This window comes from Carcharodon carcharias, chromosome 22 (genome assembly GCF_017639515.1).
Source record: "Carcharodon carcharias isolate sCarCar2 chromosome 22, sCarCar2.pri, whole genome shotgun sequence".
NCBI classification, from domain to species: Eukaryota; Metazoa; Chordata; class Chondrichthyes; order Lamniformes; family Lamnidae; genus Carcharodon; species Carcharodon carcharias.
Window position 1 is genome coordinate 22713054 of NC_054488.1, and position 21292 is coordinate 22734345.

Below are 21292 nucleotides of genomic sequence, written 5' to 3' on the forward strand. Positions count from 1 at the left end.
ACTTTCTGTGCACCCAGCCAAGGTCTTGGGCCATGGACATTCTGGAATAGGAGTTGCTCATTTAAATATTAATAGGAAAACAGGTTTCTGATTTATAATCATCTTTCAAATTACAGACAATAATATTATATTATATTTAAACCATCCAAAACATTCAATTAGATTTCAGCCTGTAACTCACTCCTGGGTAGCTGCTATTCACTATATAAAACAGTGGAAGCCCCAGATTAAATCTCAGTTTGTATCTCAATTCCACACAAACCACGTGATTAGATTCTAGCCTGTAATTTACACATGGATACCTGTTATTCTATATATAAACCATCAGATCCCCTTAATTTGATTCCCATCTATAATTCTATATTTGGAAAAAAGGAACATAAGACTTAGGAGTAGGAGTATCCCATTCGGTCCTTCAAGGCTGGTCGGCCATTCAATAAGATCATGGCTGATCTGATTGTGGCCTCAACTCCACTTTCATGCCTATTCCCCATAACCAGTGACTCCCTTGTCTATCAAAAATCTATCTAACTCAGCCTTGAATAAATTCAATGATCCAACCTTTCAAACCCACAGCCTGTACCGGGTCAATGAACAAGGGCATCAGATGCATAGGAACACCACAGCCTGCAAGTTCCCCTCCAAGCCACGCAGCACCCTGACTTGGAACTACATCGCCATTCCTCCACTGTCGCTGGGTCAAAATCCTGGATCTCCCTCCTTAACAGCAATATGGGTGTACCTACACCACATGGGCTGCATTAGTTCAAGGCGGCAGCTCACCACCACCTTCTCAAGGGCATTAGGGATGGGCAATAAATGCGTACTTGGCCAGTGACTGACACATCCCATGAACAATAAAACAAAATACCAACAATCCTCATCTCCATCTTAAAAGAGAAACCTCTTATTCTTAGACAGTGTCCTCTGGTTCTAGTCTCTCCCACAAGGGGAAACAGCCCAACATGTTGAACCGTTTATTCCAGGAATGAGTCAAGTGAACCTTCTCTGTACTGCTTCTAATGCAATTATATATTTTTCAAATGAGACCACCAAAGCTGTACACAGTACTCCAGATGTGGTCACACAAAGGCTCTGTACAGCTGCAGTATAACTTCCCTACTTTTGTGTTCCATTCCCTTTGCAATAAGCACCAATATTCAGTTTGCCTTCTGTCATGAAAATATAATAATATTCATAATATTACTGTGATTTATTGCAAAGGTAGGTTAATAGAGGAGTTTGGATTAGTTTTTCTGTGCGAGGTTGAGTGTGTGGGGGTTTTAATTGAATTGCAGACAGCTGCAATTTAAGTTACCAAAGAGAAGCTAAGTTTGAAATGCTAAATACATAAACATGGCTAAAGTTTTAGAATGTGAGTTGTGAAGAACATTTGCATTTTTAGGTAAACCAAAGTAGTGAATTTCAAAGAGATGGTAAGGTGTTGCATCTAGCCAACAGAGGCTAAGCCAAACAATGTTTATTTTTCCCAAAGATTACTGATAATATGAGTGCTATGAAAAATTTATATTATGGAAAAAGTAAAGTTGCAAAGGCATATTGGAACAATGGAATTTACATTAAAAAGAGAGAAACATGTATAAAGGAGCTGAGGTTATGTGTAAGCAGAAGGCATTCTAAGATCTAACAGGTGTGAAAAGTCTCCAGTCTCAGGGTATCAAGTTGCTGTCTACAGGAACCAAAGCTAAGAAAATGCACTGTGAATATCACTGTCCAGGGTATTGTGTGCTTTGCCTGGGTCTGTTGAAATGTATTTGTTTTTACTATTGCCTTAACAGAGGTGTAACTGGGAGTCAGATTAATTAGGGGAGCTAGGAATTATCATAGTAGTAATTTGTAGACCAATGTATGTGCTTAAAATCATTTATTTTATTAATAAATGTTTAATTTAGTTTTGTAAACAACCCTCGTAAGACTCAGTGGACTTAGTACTACTGAATTCAAGGCATGCATCTCAAACTAAAAATACAAATTGCAAAAACGGTTGTGGCAGCTGTTTCAAGTTTCCCTCTGGGGTTTGAGTAGCTCAGCATTTACCATCTGCTGTGCCATAACAAACATGGGGGCTCTTTGCAAGATATATTTGAAATTCCATGTTTGGTTTAGAATTGATGAATCTTAAGGTTACGAGTACGAGAAGCACTTTGAGTTCAGGAGTTGGTGTATTTTTAAAGTGGTGAGACTGCAAAAATGGCTGCATCCATGGCTAAAATGTTTTTGGAAGTAAAAGATATAACTCTGATTGGGTTACAAAAAGTATCTAAGGGTAAGTTAACAGAGTTGGCGGATATGTTGCAGTTGAGGTTACCCCACTTATTATCACCTGTTCCTGCAATAGTCCCTCTGAATAACAAATATCACTATCCCATAACATTAAGGATTGACTAGCTCCGTGTCTCTTAAAATTTAAACATCCTGACCTACTCCACCCTGTACACATGGAAAGACTTTCCCTTCACATACAAAATCTTGAAACATTTCTGCAACCTGCTCCTCAGAACTCTCTTGGGTAAATTGTGAACACATTCCCACTTCTTTATCTATCACTGATTCTTCATGTTTTACCTGTACACAAACCACTGGTTTTTCCTGTGCCTGAACCTCAGAACCCACAGTACTTTTAGTTCCGGAGCTTTTCTGTATCCCAATAATCCCAACATATTTTCCCTGTAATTTCCATCGCACTATGTGTGTCCAATTTTATTACAATGAAAACACTTCAATTTTCTTGTGTCACTTCTACCCTCAGCACCTTCCTTTTTAGCCTGAGAAAAAACTTCCTGTGAATTTCCACCTACTCCTTCTCTTCCCTGACTACCCACCTTTCTTTCACCTTCCTACTCTCTATTGTTCCCTGATTTAAAAGGGGGACAAGAAAAAGATTTAGATCTATGAACTAACTCATAATCATCAGCCATCTCTGCTGCTTGTCTTACAGTTTTAACCCTCTGTTCCACCTCATAAGTTCTAACTACTGAAGGAATTGGACCTTTAAATTCTCCCAAAATAATTACTTCTGTCAGAGCTGCCTATGTCATCTCTATCTTTAATGCCAGTATCCACCAGTCAAAATGACTTTGGTTTACTCTCTCAAACTCAATGTAAGTTTGCCCAGGCTGTTTTCTCATATTCCTAAATTTCTGCCTGTATGCCTCAGCCACCAACTCCTATGCACTCAAAATAGCCTTTTTTTTAAACCACATCATAATTCTCCGACATTTCTTCTGACAGTGAAACGTAAATCTCATGATCTACCCACCAACCTAGATTGTAACAGCAATATCCAGTTTTCCTAAGGCCATTTCATCTGTTTAGCTATCTTCCCACATGAAATAAAGAATGCTTCAACATCTCTTTCCTCAAACTTCGGAAGAGCTTGTATAAAGTTAAACATCTCCCCACTGGGTTTTAGGTTAAAGGTTTTATCCTCATCAGAACTTTCCTCAGCATCTGATGTCTCCTTTTTTAAAATCTAGCTTTTTAAGCCAATACTCTCTGCCTCTTTCCTTCATTCTCTCTTCCATTATTAACTTTTCCCTCTGGAGATCAAGTTTTCACATTTCAATTTCTTTTTTGAAATAATCTCTCTTTTTCCCTTTCTTTTTCTGCTGCCTCTAGTTCCAGTTTTTTCATTTCCAATTCTTTTTCCTGTTCATTTGCCTCCAATTCAAGTTTTCGCAGTTCCTTTGCTTGTTACAATTCAAACATCTTCATTTCTAACAAGTCTCACTACCTCCAGCTCTGACTCACTAGTGGCAGGTATCACCTCCAACTTTTTCAATTATGTCTGCGTTCTTTGCCCGCAAAAATTGTTCTAAATTATTCACAATTTACCCAAGAGAGTTCTGAGGAGCAGGTTTCAGAAATGTTTAAAAATTTTGTGTGTGAAGGGAAAGTCTTTCCATGTGTACAGGGTAGAGTAGGTAAGGATGTTAAAATTTTAAGAGGCACAGAGCTAGTCAATCCTTAATGTTGTGGGATAGTGACATTTGCTGTTCAGAGGGATTATTGCAGGAACAGGTGATAATAAGTGAGGTTCATGGAGATGCTAAACCTATTCCCTTGTGGAAGGCAAATTTAAAGAGTAAGTGGAAAACAGGTCAGGTGATTGTTGGAGTAGTGGAAAAATTGCCCGTGGCAGGAGTTCAATTTATTTTAGGTAATGATGTAGCTGGGTCCCAGATGTGGGTGATGTCTATGGTGGTTGAGAAGCCTATAAAGGTGTTGCAGAAGGAGCATCCTGGATTGTTTCCAGATTGTGTGATAACAAGCTCACAGGTTGAAACAAGATGATCTGGAATGTAAAAGGCAGGGAGACGGCATTGAAGTCTAACTAACTGACACTGGTTTTGATAACATTGTTCTGGAAGAAAGAATGGAAGAGAATGCAGCTGAGTTGTTTAGCTCAGTTGGTAGAGTTACAGAAAAAGGACATACAAATAAGACAGTTATATCAGACAGCTTACTCAGAAACAGAGGCAGAATGTATTCCAGAATGCTACTACCTTAAGGGTAATGTTTTAATGAGAAAATGGTAGCCATATCATGTTTCAGCAAATTAAAACTGGAGGGAGGTGCACTGGATTATTATACCATTTGGATATAGAAATGAGATTCTGAGAATTGCTCATGAAATTCCAATGGGGAGACATTCAGGCAAAAATACAAAAACATTTTTATTGGCCTGGATTGCATAGAAATGTAGTCAAATTATGTAGAACATGTCACACATGTCAGATGATAGGGAAACCATAAACAGTGATTACACCATCACAAAAACAGAATTACCTGGAAAAACTCAGCAGGTCTGGCAGCATCGGCGGAGAAGAAAAGAGTTGACGTTTCGAGTCCTCATGACCCTTCGACAGAACTTGAGTTCGAGTCCAGGAAAGAGCTGAAATATAAGCTGGTTTAAGGTGTGTGTGTGGGGGGCGGAGAGATAGAGAGACAGAGAGGTGGAGGGGGTTGGTGTGGTTGTAGCGACAAACAAGCAGTGATAGAAGCAGAATATCAAAAGATGTCAACAACAATAGTACAATAGAACACATAGGTGTTAAAGATAAAGTTGGTGATATTATCTAAACGAATGTGCTAATTAAGAATGGATGGTAGGGCACTCAAGGTATAGCTCTAGTGGGTTTTTTTTTTTTTTTTTATTTTATATAATGGAAATAGGTGGGAAAAGGAAAATCTTTATAATTTATTGGGAAAAAAAAGAGAAGGGGGAAACAGAAAGGGGGTGGGGATGGGGGAGGGGACTCACGACCTAAAGTTGTTGAATTCAATATTCAGTCCGGAAGGCTGTAAAGTCCCTAGTCGGAAGATGAGGTGTTGTTCCTCCAGTTTGCGTTGGGCTTCACTGGAACAATGCAGCAAGCCAAGGACAGACATGTGGGCAAGAGAGCAGGGTGGAGTGTTAAAATGGCAAGCGACAGGGAGGTTTGGGTCATTCTTGCGGACAGACCGCAGGTGTTCTGCAAAGCGGTCGCCCAGTTTACGTTTGGTCTCTCCAATGTAGAGGAGACCACATTGGGAGCAACGAATGCAGTAGACTAAGTTGGGGGAAATGCAAGTGAAATGCTGCTTCACTTGAAAGGAGTGTTTGGGTCCTTGGACGGTGAGGAGAGAGGAAGTGAAGGGGCAGGTGTTGCATCTTTTGCGTGGGCAAGGGGTTGTGCCATAGGAGGGGGTTGAGGAGTAGGGGGTGATGGAGGAGTGGACCAGGGTGTCCCGGAGGGAGCGATCCCTACGGAATGCCGATAAGGGGGGTGAAGGGAAGATGTGTTTGGTAGTGGCATCATGCTGGAGTTGGCGGAAATGGCGGAGGATGATCCTTTGAATGCGGAGGCTGGTGGGGTGATAAGTGAGGACAAGGGGGACCCTATCATGTTTCTGGGAGGGAGGAGAAGGAGTGAGGGCGGATGCGCGGGAGATGGGCCGGACACGGTTGAGGGCCCTGTCAACCAATTCCAGCATTTGAAGAACATTTTACCAGGGTCATGATTGATTATGTAGGACCCCTCCCTAAGGCTAAAAGTGAAAATCTGTACTTAATGACAATAATGGTGTGTCTACAAGGTTTCCTGAAGCGATACCTTTGAGAAATATTACAATGAAAAGAATTATGGAAGAGTCCAACTGGTCTATGTTCCACATGAGCCTCTTCGCACCCCTCTATATCCAACCCTGTCAGCATATCTTTCAGTTTCTTCCTCTCATGATTTTATTCAGCTTCCCCTTAAATATGTCTGTGCCACCCAGCTTAACTATGCCTTATGGTAGTGAGTTCCACATTCTTACCACTTTCTGGGTAAAGAGCTTCTCCAGAATTCTCTACTTGATTTATTGGCAGGTATACATTCATTTTAATTACATGTCCACTTTTCACTTCACTTGCAGTACTGTACTGCAACAGGCTTACATTCAGCATCATTTCTGAGTACTTAGCTTTTTGACACCGTTAATAATCTTTAGTTAATTTCCTAGGCTGTACTGTGTGTTGACAGAATCCATTCTGATCAGTTTTAGTCTTTAGACTCTGAGGTAGAACCGGATCTGGTGTCCTGGTACACGAATCACAAAAAGTTAGTATGCAGGTACTGCAAATGATTAGGGAGGCAAATGGAATGTTGTTGTTAATTGCAAGGGGAATGGGCATGGACATGGTGGATAGGGAGCAGCTGTTCCCCTTAGTTAAAGGGTCAGTCACAAGGGGACATAAGTTCAAAGTGAGGGGCAGGAGGTTTAGGGGGAATGTGAAGAAAAACTTTTTTACCCAGAGGGTGGTAATGGTTGGAATGCACTGCCTGGGAGGGTGGTGGAGGCGGGTTGCCTCACATCCTTTAAAAAGTACCTGGATGAGCACTTGGCACATCATAACATTCAAGGCTATGGGCCAAGTGCTGGTAAATGAGATTAGGTAGATAGGTCAGATGTTTCTCACGAGTTGATGCAGACTAGATGGGCTGAAGGGCCTCTTCTGCACTGTGATTCTGTGATGTGTGTATAGAAGATTTGTCTTTGATAAGGCAACATCCTTATTGATTAAATCTGGCAAAGTTACCACAAGTACAGAAAGAAACTGAATTCATGCTTCAAAATGACATAATTGAGTCTAGTTGCAGTAACTGGAGTTCACCTATTGTGCTGGTACCGAAACCAGATATTACACTAAAGAACACATCTTTTTATTTCTGTTGGACTGTGGACTAAAATTACAATGGTTAGTTTGAAGGACATGTCTACTGGAACAGTGTGAGTGATATATACAATGTTGCTGCCCTGGAAAAGAGTGTGCCCATGAAAGACAGGATGGTGCCGAGAAGGAGTCTGGTCTAATGGGGAACTGCCTGGCAACAATGTTTTAATTGGTACCTGACCAGGTGACCAGGGTTTGTGTGAGAGCAGTGCAGCTGAATAGCTCTAAGCCTGAAAGGAAAAAGACCTAAAGCCTCTCTCTCCTGTGTATGTAAGGTTCCAGTAATTATACAATAATAGCTAGCTGGCTTTTTCTCCACATATCTCTATAACCTGCTCTCCCTCTGTCAAGAGGAAAAGGGGAAAATCACTGTTAGAGACATTGAACGGCAAATGTTCAACCAGTGAACTAAAGACTGAAAGTGCTGGAAGACCACCTCGTGTCATCAACAAAGAACTGAAAGGAACTTGGAAGATATTGATCAAAGCCAACCCATCAAATCCTATACTCCGGAATTGATGCCATTGAACTGTTTTATCTCACCCTTAAAATCCATGTTTTTGTGTGTCCTATGTGTCTTGTATGTGTGTGTATACGGTTTTAAGAAGGGTTAGAGCTTAGGTTCTAGAGTTAGAAATTAGCAATTCATATTTCTTTCTTTTGCCACTGGTTGAAGACAATTTGTTCAATAAACAGTTATTTACTTAAGTTTATAAACCTGTTGCTCATATTCTGTTAACCTAATTAAACAATTAGGTGGGTTGATCAAACTTTTTCACATTTGTCACAGCTCGGGGAGCAATGGGGCTTGATATTGCAGCGCACTATCCCCAGTGAATCGTGACAACACAAATACTTTGTGTGGACTATCGAAAGGTGAATGTGGTGACAAAAGTGGATTCATATCCTATACCATGATTGGAAGACTGCATTAAGAAAGTGGGACAATCAAAATTTATCACAAAGATTGACTTGCTAAGAGGATATTGGCAAGTACTGTTATTGAAGAAAGCAAAGGAGATATCTGCTTTTGTGATGCCAGGTGGATATATCAGTTTAAAGTGATGCCATTTGGTATGAAAAATACACCCGCAACATTTCAAAGACTGACAAAGTAATTGCAGGACGGAAAAATTGTATTGTTTATATTGATGACTTAGTTTTCAGACAAACATGGGAGGAGCATTTACAACATCTGGAAAAATTGCTTTGTCCATTACAAGAAGCTAATTTGGTGATGAACTTGGCTAAAAGTGAATTTTCAAAAGTGCAGATTACATATCTAGACCATACCATTGGACATGGTAAGGTGGCTCCAAGAGATATGAATGTCAAAGCCATCGTGGATTTCCCCGTGCCTACAACAAAGCGAAAAGTTTTGAGATTTATGGATGTGAGTGGGTTTTATCGGAAACTTGTACCAAATTTTAGCCAAGTGGTTGCTCCACTGACTGAGTTATTAAAAAAGGACAAGAAGTTTCAATGGACACGAGTGTCAGAAGGTATTTGACAGTTTGAAAACTGTATTAATACAACACCAGTTTTGGCAGCACACAATTATACCAAGCAATTTAAGTTGGCCGTTGATGCAAGCAATATAGGCATTGGGGCCGTATTGTTACAAGATGACGACACTGGAATTGAGAAACTGGTAGGGTATTTTTCACAGAAGTTGAATGTACAACAGAGAAAATATTCAATGATCAAAAAGGAGACTCTGGGTCTGGTGTTAGCATTGCAGCATTTTGAGATTTACGTTGTGAACAATTCGTCAGAAACGATTGTTTATACAGACCACTCCTTCAAAGCTTCTGGACAAATTTTGAGACAAAAGTGCAAGGCTATTGAGAGTAAGATGGGTTAAGGAAATGAAGCTGTCTTTTTAAATTATGCCAGTTCATTTTCCATTAAGTGGGGGTGTCATGAAAATATAATAATTTTCATAATATCATTGTGCTTTATTGCAAAGGTAGGTTGATAGTTTGGATTTGGATTAGTTTCACTGTATGAGGTTGTGTGTATGAGAGTTTTAATTGAACTGCAGACAACAATCAGAGTCAAGCTGCCTGGTTTAAAATTTCAAACAATGCTTGAGAGTTAAATGTCTGTCACCATTAACTGGTGCATTCTCCACTGCAACATCTCTACCAGTCAGAGTCCACTTGCCAACCAATCAGCACTCTTTTCTCATACAGTATAAAGTTGTTGCTTCCCCTGACATTGGTATTCTTGCAATTGTCCTGACGAGTGCAAGACGAAAAGCTTCAACAAAATGTCTTTTTTCAGCAATATTCAAGTTCTGTACTACCAAATAACTTTTTATTTCTCATAGACAGGATATTCCTCTCCTTTACGAACATGTTAATAGCATTCTAGCTGTACAGATGATAGTGCTGGACATGGTATTCTAGGTATGGCTTTAAATTGTTATAGTTATTGCAGGATTACCGTTGATTTTTTAAATTGTATGGCAGGTTGTTTAATTCGTTAGCTGCTATTTCATTCCACAGGTCACCCAGCCAGGTTAGAGTCATGTAGAGGTCAGACTGAATAATGACAGCAGGTTTCCTCTGAAGTGACCTAACAAACCACTCAGTTTAAAGATGAGCAATAAATGGTAACACCCACATCCCAAGAATGAATAAGAAAAGCTGCCCCATGTTCTGCTACTGGTCCTTTAGTCCCTCTGTCACAGTTAAAATGAAGACCCTTCTTCCATTTACTCAAATTCAAGGCTGGAGCTACACTGAAAACATGAGTTGGGACTAGGCACTCAGGTGGTGTTACCTTGTATGTGAGGATGCACTGGTCGCTGCATCAATCTCCTGCTCCTTCAGTTGTTTCACATGCTGCAGCTGCTCTTCGTGTTCTTTTCGCATATCCAGGATTGACTGCCTACAGATTAAAAGCCAGCATTGGTGAAACTCACAAAGGAAAACAACCCATGCAGCCCAAATGAATAATCTTTTCAGCTTTTAAGGTATATGCATTTTCTGTTGAAAATATCTGGAGTTCCTCTTATGTCCTATGGGAGGTCCCAGGATCAACCGCCATCTGAGTTGGCCTAACTAATTTTAACTGCACCATTACAATTGTCTTCGGGAGTGGGGTGAACTGGACAGTTTCTGCTACTAATTGCTATCCAGTGACCCCTGCTGGAGAACACACATACATGGACGTAGAGCTAGGACAGCTTCAACCATGATGTAATACTGTTGATGGTTGAATAGGCTGCTAACACTCTCAGCAAAAGCTCATGTTAAAAATGAATGCTCGGGTAAGGTATTCACAGCCAAGAGTCAATGACTTCCTGAGTTGGTAGAGGGGAAAAAGTTGGTGGTACAGATAGAAATTTATTTGTTAAACAAGGCAATTGGAACAGGCAGTGCTTATGACAGTACAACTTTCTTCTTACCGTTGTAGTTCTCTGAGTCGCTCCTTTTCCTTGGCTTTCTCTTCCTCAAAATCTGTGAGCTTGCGCTGGTATCGTGCAATCAGCTCTGATCTCTCTTGATCTAAGCTCTGTTGTCGGGCCACATGCTGCTCCGAGAGATCCCGGTTCTCTTCTTGGAGTCGAGCCTCCCGCTGCTGGTACGATTCCTCGATTACCTTCAAGCGGTTCCTGGAAGGAAAGATAACAAGAGATGATCAATCCAGCCTGTCACACCTGGTTTTCAACAACAGGAGGCTGTTTAACCTGCTAAGTATTTCCAGCATTTTCAGGTTTTATTTCAGATTTCCAACATCCACAGTATTTTGCGTTTGTATTCTCATACAATCCATGTCTGTTGGTTCTGAGGTTGTGGCCCCCACACACAGAACAAATTGCTTTTGTTCTATTTTTAAAATGTGCTGTGCCTGACCTGGGTGCGTTTGTTGGAACAGTTTAGAGGGAACTTTACACTGTAACGGGCTGCTGCAAGCAGTTCTGGGCATAACTTAGGAAGGATATATTGGGCTTGAGGGACTGCAGTACATTCTTGTCAATCCCCTCTGTGCTCTCTCCAAAGCCATCACACCCTTCCTCAAATATGGCACCCAGAACTGGACACAGTGCTCCAGATGAGGCCTAACTAGTGTCTAATACAAGTTCAACATGACCTCCTTACTGTTGTACTCAATACCCCTATTAATAAAGCTTAAAAAATATGCTTTATTACCTGCTCTCTTAACATGCTCTGCCATCTTCAATGGCCTATGTATGTATACACCAAGGTCCTGTACCTCCTTTAGAGGCGCTTCCTTTATTTTATACTTTCTCACCATATCTTTCCTGCCAAAACAAATCACCTCACACTTCTCTGCATTGGACTTCATCTGCTACTTGTTGATGGATTGGGCAGACATGTCTATGTCCTTTTGAAGTTCAAGACTATCCCCATCACAGTTGACATTTCCAATCTTCGTATCATCTGCAACTTTTGAAATCATGCCTTGCTCACCACAGTCTAGGTCATTAATATATATCAGGAAGAACAAGGGTCCCAGCACTGACCCCTGAGAAACCCCAGTGCGAACCTTCCTCCAATCTGAAAAGCAACCATTTATCACTACTCTGTTTCCTGCCACTCAGCCAATTTCTTATGCAAGTGTCTACTTTCTCTTTAATTCCATGACCTGGAATTTTGCTCACAAGTCTGTTGTGTGGCACTGTATCAAATGCCTTTTGAAAATCCTTTATCAACTTTCTCTGTTACCTCCTCAAAAAATTCCAGCAAGTTAGTTAAACACGATTTTCCCTTGATGAATCCATGCTGGCTTTCCTTAATTATCCTGCACTTGGCTAAGTGATTAACTATGTTTATATTGCTGCCGGTAAAATTAAATTGCTTATACATTTAAATTTTAACAGACATTTGAAACACTTTTAAAATTCTTTTAAATCCATTTAAATACATTTTGAAACTTTCCCAATACATCTCAGCTTTTTGCCACATATCCATCCAAAGATCCGGACCAATCTATTTAGGAACGGAAGGAAACAGAATTAGATGTTTTAACCTGCCTACTTCAGAGACAACCTGCCTCCACACCCACCTCCAGTCTGCCTAATTGGGCAGAAGACCCAACTTCAGACCAACTAAGGCTTTGGGGACCATGCAATTCTGCTCCCCGGCAACCTGGAAACAGAGGCAGGACTCGGGTTCGATCCCGACTCCCATCTCTCACTGGAATATTGGGCCACTGGATTCCAAAGGTTAAAAATATGAGAATAAACAACTAGGGTTGTATTCCTTGGAATTTAGTAGATTACTTGATGATTTGATCAAAGTTTGCAAGATATTAAGGGTAACTTGGGAGAAACTATTTCCACCAGTTGGGGAATTGAGGACATGGGGACATAGTATAAAAATGAGATCTTTTAGGAGTGAAATTAGTAAAAACTTCTTCACACAAAGGGTAGTAGAAGTTTAGAACTCTCTTCCGCAAATGGAAATTGAAGTGAGATTAATTGTTAACTTTAAAACAGAGTTGATAGATTTTTGTTAGCCAAAGATATTAAGGAATATGGGACATATGGAATTGGGTCACAGATCTGCCATGATCTCACTGACTTGCAGCACAAACTTGAGGGGCTAAATAGCCTATTCCATTCGGAACATTCCTGTCTAACTGTGCTGTGCCTGCACTGAGAGCACGAGATGGGTCAGTTTTGAGGAACATTACTCAGTATCTAACTGTGCTGTTTCTGCACTGGGAATATTTGATGGAATAGTGTGCCAGTGTTTGATGCGAACCTACGAACATCGGAAGATAGAAAAAGATCCTCTGGTTCATGCAACCTACCCCACACAATAGTCATATGTTGAATATCACAAATAAATGCTTCATCCCACCCACAATATTGGGAAGATCGAAGCCATTGCCTTTGGTTCCTGCCAAACTCTGTTCTCCATTTACTGACTCCATCCATCTCCCTGACAACCACCTGAGGCTGAACTAGATAATTGCAATCTTGATGTCATACTTAACCCAAGATAACCATAAATCCTCTGCACCACCAAAACTGCCTATTTCCATCTTGGTAATATCATGGACTCTGCCCTGGCCTCAGCTAATCTAATGCTGAAACCCTCATCCATATCACTGTTACTTTAGGCTTGACTATTCCAATGCTCTTTAAACCAGACTCTCATCTTCCACCTTATATAAATTTGAGCTTATCCAAAGTTGTGCTATCATCAAGTAACATTCACTTGTCACCTGTGTTCACTGATCCATATTGGCCTATCTTCCAAGCAGCAGCAATGCTGGGCACACTGAAGCTGCATGAAGATTCTCCTGACCCGATGCTGCTGTGCATTTCTTCTGATCCCAACTGTCACAGAAATGTGCAGCGCAGTGTTCCTAGGGAACTCCGTCAGGGTGAAGTGGAGTCAGGCAAGACAGGACCTGCCCCCCCACCCTTTATGCTGTCTGGTAAGTTTAAAGGTCCAGTCTTTGAGTGAGATGAAGTGGGATATCTGGGATGATTTGATTAAGGTCGATATTAAAACATTTAATAGACTTAAAGTAGACAATATAGCTACAAGAGCACTTTCTTAGAGTGATAGGATGTGCGGCCAATATTGGGAAACCTGGATTCCATTCTGAATATAGGAATGTAAGTCATAAAATTTAATGGCTTACAGCTTGGGTAAACAAGGTATTAAGGGGATAAGAAAACAGACAGGGGGTTATTAGACCCCAGACACTAACAAACTCCCCAATCCCAAAAGCTGAGATAATAGGAAACATCGGCGAGCGTGAACTGTCTAGCTCATTGATTAAGTTATATGATGTATGTGCTAAAGTAATCAATGGTTGAGGACTGTACCAAACAGTGCAGTGAAAAGTGAGAACCAAGATCCATAAATTGTGACACAGATTTTTGTATTATTCAGAGATCCTCAGGTAAGCAGCCAGGAGAGGTCTGCCCCAGCACATGCTTGAATAAATTCTTTACTTGCTTGAAGCTCACAGACTCGGAGTGGTTGTTTTCCACCACAACAGTTGACACAGTCAGCAGGATCCTCGCAATATTGGTTGTTGGCACCAGATCGAACATTGACAAAGGACAGGTGGGTATGTTCATTTTAGCACCCATTAGATAGGGAGGTTGGCGTTCGAGATGGGCAGCCAATGGGCTGATTTGAGGATCCAAACCAGAGAACGGGTCTGTGAGTGATGTAACTAAAGACAGTGTGGCACCAAGGTTGTGGTTCGGTTCCTTGGGTAAACAAGAAGGTATAATTGCAAATGTTCTTGGGATAAACCAAGGTGAATTAACGAACTGCCGTGGAGTAAAATGGTGACTGCCCGTCTCCTAGAGAGAACTAGTAATGTAAAACAGGGAGAGGCCTGTTTCCCACAGAGAGTAATAGTAGTAGTTGGACTATAAATGTAAAATCAGCTACGGCAGACAGAAACTTAGACTGGGTCACTCACTGAATTTTTGGCAAATAAGAACAAGAAGGTTCTAAGTAAAGTGATAAGGAAGGTTGGGTTCCATCATGGACCCCAAATAAGCATAAGGAATGGTGGAATAAAGAGACAAAAGAGAAAGAGGAGAAAAGAATAGTGATTTTGTGCAAATGTTACCTCAATATGGGTCAGTCAAGAAAATCCAAGGTAGGGAGACTGACTCATTATTAAAGGAGCAAGAAGTGCTTCGAACCTGACTCGACCACATTTCCCAAAGAGTGGCCGGAGCCTCTGCAGAATGACTGTTCCACCAGGACAATTTAGGACAATGGGGAGATTTAGGAGATGAGTCACTCAAGTGCGGACACTGAGATGGTCACAATCTAAGGCCCAACTTGGAGGCACCACCCAAGTATGAAGCCTCAGAACTGACATCTCTAGTTATGGCAATCTACTCGATCTTTCCTAAGGTTGAGAAATGCCTGGCTAGCGTAAAAGCAGCACAGGTTGAGACGAGATGCAGGCAGGTACCAGACCTGACAGCAGACGATCCTGAACACCTTTGGATATTGACCACAACTATACTCAAACAGATGATATTAAATGGCCTACCTGATCTCTGACCCAATTGTGGTAACACTGGGATTTGGGGACGGTTGGAGGAAATGTACGAGATCCATAACATGCACTTGAAAGACGTACACATCCTCGTGCAAGTCAAATGCCTCCAACAAATATGGAATCAATGCCCAGAAAACACTATGAGGGGAATGTGGCACACAGCAAGAGGCACAGCCCAGGAGAGATACAAAACACAGTACAGGGAGCATGAGGTAACGGACAGCCCAATAGGGGGGCAATAACCGTGGTCATACAAGATCCAGGAAAGACTGCCAGAGACTATGCTGAACGGAAATATGTAGCTTACGAAGAGCTTTCTGGCATGCAGAATCCCACCCAAAATGATCCAGCATTTTTAAAAATGCTAAAAGAGGGATTCAGTCAGCAGAATCAGAAAATTCTGGATCTGGGACTCTCAGTGGGTAACGATTATGGTGCTGTCTTGCAATGGGCAAGCGAGATAGATGTTAAACAAGCGAAGCAAGCTCCCAAGCAGCTATGACCGCGGTACAGGCAGAGGTGGCAGCAATGTCTGGGGAGGCAGTTAGATCGGGTCAATGCTTCAACTGCAGAAAAATTACGCATTGTGCCAGGGACTGCAGGGAGAGGAAACGAGGAGGAACTAAGTGTAGTAGTTGCGGGAAACATGAGCAAAAAGACTGCTACGCAAAAGCAAGGGGAAGGATAATGAAGGCCTCGCAAAGGCTTCAGAGCAGGGGAACCAGGGAAATGTTGTGGAACTAACCAATGAGCAGATTCTTGAAGTCATCAAGACAGTCAGCAGAATGAATAAATAGGTCACATCGGCCCCCAGAAATGGTAAGGGAGAGGGCCCACGAATATTTACAACAGCATCGTTAGGGGGCTGGCAGTAGATGTGGGTGCCTTGGTCTCAATCACCTATCTACCCTTGCCCAACACAAGGGCGTTTTGTACAAAACAGGAGTGGTCGGGAGGGGGATTGGGGTAGTCCATTAAAGCTAGACAAAGCAAAAGCCAATTGTTATAAATAGGGGACATGATGGTCCCTGTATACTTTTGTGTATGCCCAAACAATGAGGAAAACAAATTTTAGGGATCAACTCGTAAGTGAGATAGGGACTCTAGTGGACTCGCAGAGAAAACAAGTTATCTGGCCAACCTCAAGGGAGGAGACAGGGTCATGTGCTTGTGCGCATAATTTGATCCCAGTGGCAGCTGCAAAACCCTTCACATGGGACTGGTCAAAGGACAGTATATATGGTATGATATGTGCCCTGGGGCATCGGCCACACATAAGCAAGATTGTGGAAGATAAGTTTAGATCCGATAGGGATTCCTGGTGGAGAACACCAGGCACACTGGCAGTGCCCCATCAAACCAGAAGCAAAGGCAGCTATTGATGAGATAGTTAAGGAACTAGGAGAGAGAGGAGTGCTGCTTAGGACAGCCTCCACGACCAATTCGTCCGTGTGGCTGGCCCTGAAGTTGAATGGGACATATAGATTGACCACTGATTACACAGAATTGAACATTTTGACCCTGCAGCTGCACCACATTGCTGCATGCCCAGCCACAATTTACAATGGATTAAGTCCAGATCGCAGGGTAGTCACAGTCCTAAATAGTGGTGTGGTTTCTGGGCCATCCCTTTGGCTCCAGAATCACAGAATAAATTCATCTCTACTATAGGAGAGAAACAGTACACATGGTCTCAGGTCCCACAGAGTTTTCACGATAGTCTGAACATCTTTTACCAAGCAATGAGCAGGGTCTTGGCATCAGTAGACCTATCCCCCTCTGACAACACTGTGTTGCAGTAGTTGGACAACCTTCAAACAGCATCCAAGACTGAAGTTGGACATTGCAGAGTACTAGCAATGCATTCTGGAAGCGCTGCAAGAGGCAGGATTTAAAGTTAACCCTAAGAAGGCGCAAATAGGGCAAGCAGAGGTCCAGTATCTAGGGCATCCCATCCAGCAGACACATCAATCCATGTCAGAGGATTGACATTCTACGATTGCAGGCATGCCCAGGCCTGTAAATCAGGAGTTAGGAAAGTCCTGGGACTCTTTAATTAATGTAGGAACTTTGTCCCTAATTTCGCAGCACTAGTGGAACACAGACAGTGTCTGGTAAAGGGAGGGCTTGCCCCCTTGGAGTTGATAGAGTTGGGGGAGGATCAGGAAAACGCATATACCGAGAGTAAGTAGGCGCTAGTTAGGGCGTCAGCCTTTGGGCTGCCAGGCAAGGACAGGCTGTTCCATCTGTACTGCAGTAACAACAGAAACTTTTACAATGCAGTTCTGATGCAGTGGTATGGACATCAAAGGCATCCGGTGACATATTACTCCACCCAGAGGTCTGCGGTAGCCGTGGGTCTTCCCCGTTGTGTAGCAGCACTAGACTGCGCTGCCTGGGCAGTATAGGTTATCGAACCAATGGCAATGCCGGGACAGGTCATCTTACATACAAGACACACCCTGGTAGAGTTGTTGAACATGGGCAGTTTACGATCAATTTCAGGTAGCTGGAGAGCAGCATGGGAGGCGATTCTGATTACCAAAGATAGGTCTGTACAGATAATATGGGTCTTGGGAGCTATGCCCATAGAAGGGATACCATCGGAAGGAGAGGCCCACCAATGCGAACTACTGATTGAGGATGAAGGGGGCTATGTGGTTAAGGGCTTGACATTGGAAGGAGAGGTGGAGGAGCTGTTTGTCGATAGGTCCAGAAGATGCATTAATGGGAAAGACAAGACTGGGTGGGCAGAAGAGAGGAGGGGTGGAGAAATAGTTAAAGAGGGGGCTGGATGGACGGGCGGGCCCAGGAGCGGCCGGGAAAAGGTCTACCGCCCGCGATCGGCCCCCAACATAAATTTACGCTGGCTGGCCAATTAATAACCAGCCAGAGTTAAAGGCACGCTGGAATGTTCAGGGCTGCTGGGGTGGGGGCGGGAGGAGGGCAAGTGTGGAAGTCTGTGCAAGCGTAGGGGAGCACGCTGAAATCTCCCTGAGGGCACAGGGAGCTGAAGAAGTGGAGAAACAAAAACAAAGATTTTAAAGATGATATAAACACATCCCCACATGTGACTCAGTCACATGAAGAGGGACATGTTTAAAATGATGGTGAAATACATTTAATGGATTTTTATTTACTGTTGGAAACCGTATCCCGGCTGCGGATGAGGTTTTGTTAAAAATGCAAAGGCTGCTGGGCCTATTCACCTGCCCACCAACCGAATGAACGGTCAGCAAAAAATACAAATTAATTAATTGCTTAAGGGCCTTAATAGGCCTATTAATTTTCAGTGGGCACACAGCCAGCTGAAATGTTGCGCAAGTGCGCGATGACGTTGGTGTGCACTCGCCCGACGAACGTAAAATTCAGCCCAAGCTTTAGAAGGCGCATACTCTGCCCAGGTGGTCAAGCTAATTGTGTTCACGGAAGCCTTAAAGTGTTGTAGTAGCAAAAGAGCTAATATTTATATAGATAACAAGTACATCTTTGGGCTAGTGCATGGCTACACGGCTGCGTTGGCAAAAAAGGGATATATAACATTGCAAGGGGGACATATTAAGCATGAGAAGATAGTCCGATCACTGGTGGAGGCAGCAAAACTCCTAGATGAAGTGACAGTTATAAAGGTCAAGACACACCTAAAAACCTAAGACTCCATCCAGAGGTAATCAATGGGCAGATCGGGCAGTAAACTATGCCGCCAAGAATGTGGCTGTCAGTGCCTTCGGTCTAGAGGAGGTCAACGTCAAAAGGTTACATGAAGAAACACCCCAGGAAGAGAGGGGAAGGAAAGGAGCCTGTAGAGGAGGGGATGGCTTTGGTTAAAAAAGGGTAGAGTGGCAGCATCGCGGTGCACTAGGCAGAACCAGTTAGGAATATATCATGGAACTGCACACCAGGAAAGGGACGCTATGTTGCAACTCACGGAACGCTATTTGTGGTGGTCTAGCATGGGAAGTGTTTCATCTGTGCCAAGCATAATGCAGAGTCATTAAAGATAGGATGGCCAACCAGCCTAGATCGAAGGGCTCCTGGGCGAATCTGAAAATTGACCTTACAGGCCCCCTGCCCAATAGTAGAGGGAAAACTTACTGTTTAGTGATCATGGACCACTTTATGCTATGGGTAAAGGCGTTCCCAAATCGGGATTGCTCAGCTCTGACAGTAGTTAAAATCCTGACAGAAGAAGTAATGCCGAGATGGGGAAGCCTCTCCATTTAGACTCGGATCAGGGAACCCATTTTACAGGAAGGGTGATAAAGAAAGTGTGTCAATTGCAAGGAATAAAGCAAAGATTTCATATTCCATATCACCCCCAAAGCTCAGCATGGTAGAACGGATAAACCGGACACTTAAAACAGCCACCGCAAAGGCCATAGAGCAAACAGGACAGGGTGGGCAGATGTAGTCCCTGTAATACTAATACAATTACAAGCAACCCCAATCTGGACTACCGGACTAACATTGTTCGAATTAATGACTGGGAAGGTCATGCGGCTCCCAGAGGGCGGTGAAGATGTGGGGCCATCAACTGATAGAATTAAGAGTTAGGTGGTAGCGTTATATGAACAGTTCAAGGAACTAAGGGCCGAGGTGAGGGAGCAGCAAGAGATAGTGGACCAGGAACAAAACAAGGAAAATCAAGAGTCAGAGGAACGACCGAAAGTAGGGAAAAAGGTTATGGTGAAGAAGTCCCCGACCGGCCCGGTTTGGCTGGAATGGTCTCGAAATGACAGGGTCCGTATGAGGTGATAATGACAAGTGACACCTGCGTGTATCAAGATATGGCAGGGGGATGGTGGAAGCACTGGTCACAGGTGTAACCTTATGGGTGGAATCATCCTAGATTTGCACTAATTGCGGTAGCTGCAGGGAAAATTACATTTTACCCGCCAGCAGTATTGGCTGCTTCTCATGCCATTTCGTCCAAAACACGCCACATTAATTAGGCATTCCCAGGAAACACACCATTTCGATGGCGGGCCATCGTTCGCCACGCCATCACGTCAGGCACCATATTTAAATTGCAGCCGCACTCACACCTCAGTGCTTCCAGCCCAGGACTGCTGCACAGAAAACAGGATGGCCGCGTAAGGCAAAAATGCCGCAGCACCACCACCCGCCCTCCGACCCACCTCCCCCCAACCCACTCACCTCCAACCAACCACTCCCCCAACCCCAGTTTAGTGGTGCATCCCTTGAGTGCCTTCTGGATGGTGTGGAGACTCGCTGTGATGTCCTCTGGCCACAGGATGGGCAGCTGCATCACCAATTCAGCATGGGAGATGGTGGCAGAGGACAGTCTAGTGCCGCTACAGGATGAATGGTCTCATCCGTTCTGCCAGGGTAACTCTCTCTTATCACTCTCAACTCTCACACTCACAAACCCATCACACATCCACAGGGATCTCACACCTCAAGGGACACCACCACTAACTCACACACATTTGCATCAGGCTCATATCCTCTGGAGTTCGTGCCCTCACCCTGTCCATGGCTCCGCTCGCCACACAAACATTCCGTGCAGTGCCATGTGTCCTGCTCACACTCTCTCCATTTGTTTCCGCACAGGAGAAGCCTGCTCACATCAGCAGGAAGAGATCCCAGATCTGGGGTAGAGTGGTCCACATTAGGCCCCTCACTCACTTTGAGGAGTGTGCCATCACGCTGACTGGTGAGGACATGGACCATGGTGACAGTGAGGTCAGCGGTGAACACCCCTGTGAGGATCCTGCACCATATCGTCCCTCTCTCAACACAAATGTGAGTGCTCTCTCTCCTGCTTTTGACTGTGCTGCCATGCAATACTTATCTCTACTTTGGTTCACAGGGAGCTCTGCCAAGCGATCGACACCCTCAGCCAGCCAGCCCCTCAGCTCCATCCAAAAGGACACCTCCTCCATGAAGAGCAGGAAATAAGCAGCCAGGAAGACCCCTCACAGCACTTACCCACACACTCCACTAGTGCAGAGACACACACCTCGATGGGACCTAGGTCTAGAGCAGGCTTGGGTTCACAATCTGGTGGTCAACACATGGACACAT

General features: G+C 43.3%; 1 protein-coding gene across 9 annotated transcripts in view; it reads right to left on the bottom strand.

The window, feature by feature from the left end:
* Positions 1-21292, bottom strand: part of LOC121293845 (fas-binding factor 1 homolog) — a 122611-nt gene that overhangs the window by 33971 nt on the left and 67348 nt on the right. For all 9 annotated transcript variants that reach the window (XM_041217236.1, XM_041217235.1, XM_041217240.1 and 6 more), the window contains 2 exons: positions 10635-10841; positions 10007-10114 (listed from right to left, as the gene is read on the bottom strand). In XM_041217236.1, the coding sequence (XP_041073170.1) occupies positions 10007-10114; positions 10635-10841 (315 nt within the window). The remainder of the gene's footprint in view (positions 1-10006; positions 10115-10634; positions 10842-21292) is intronic.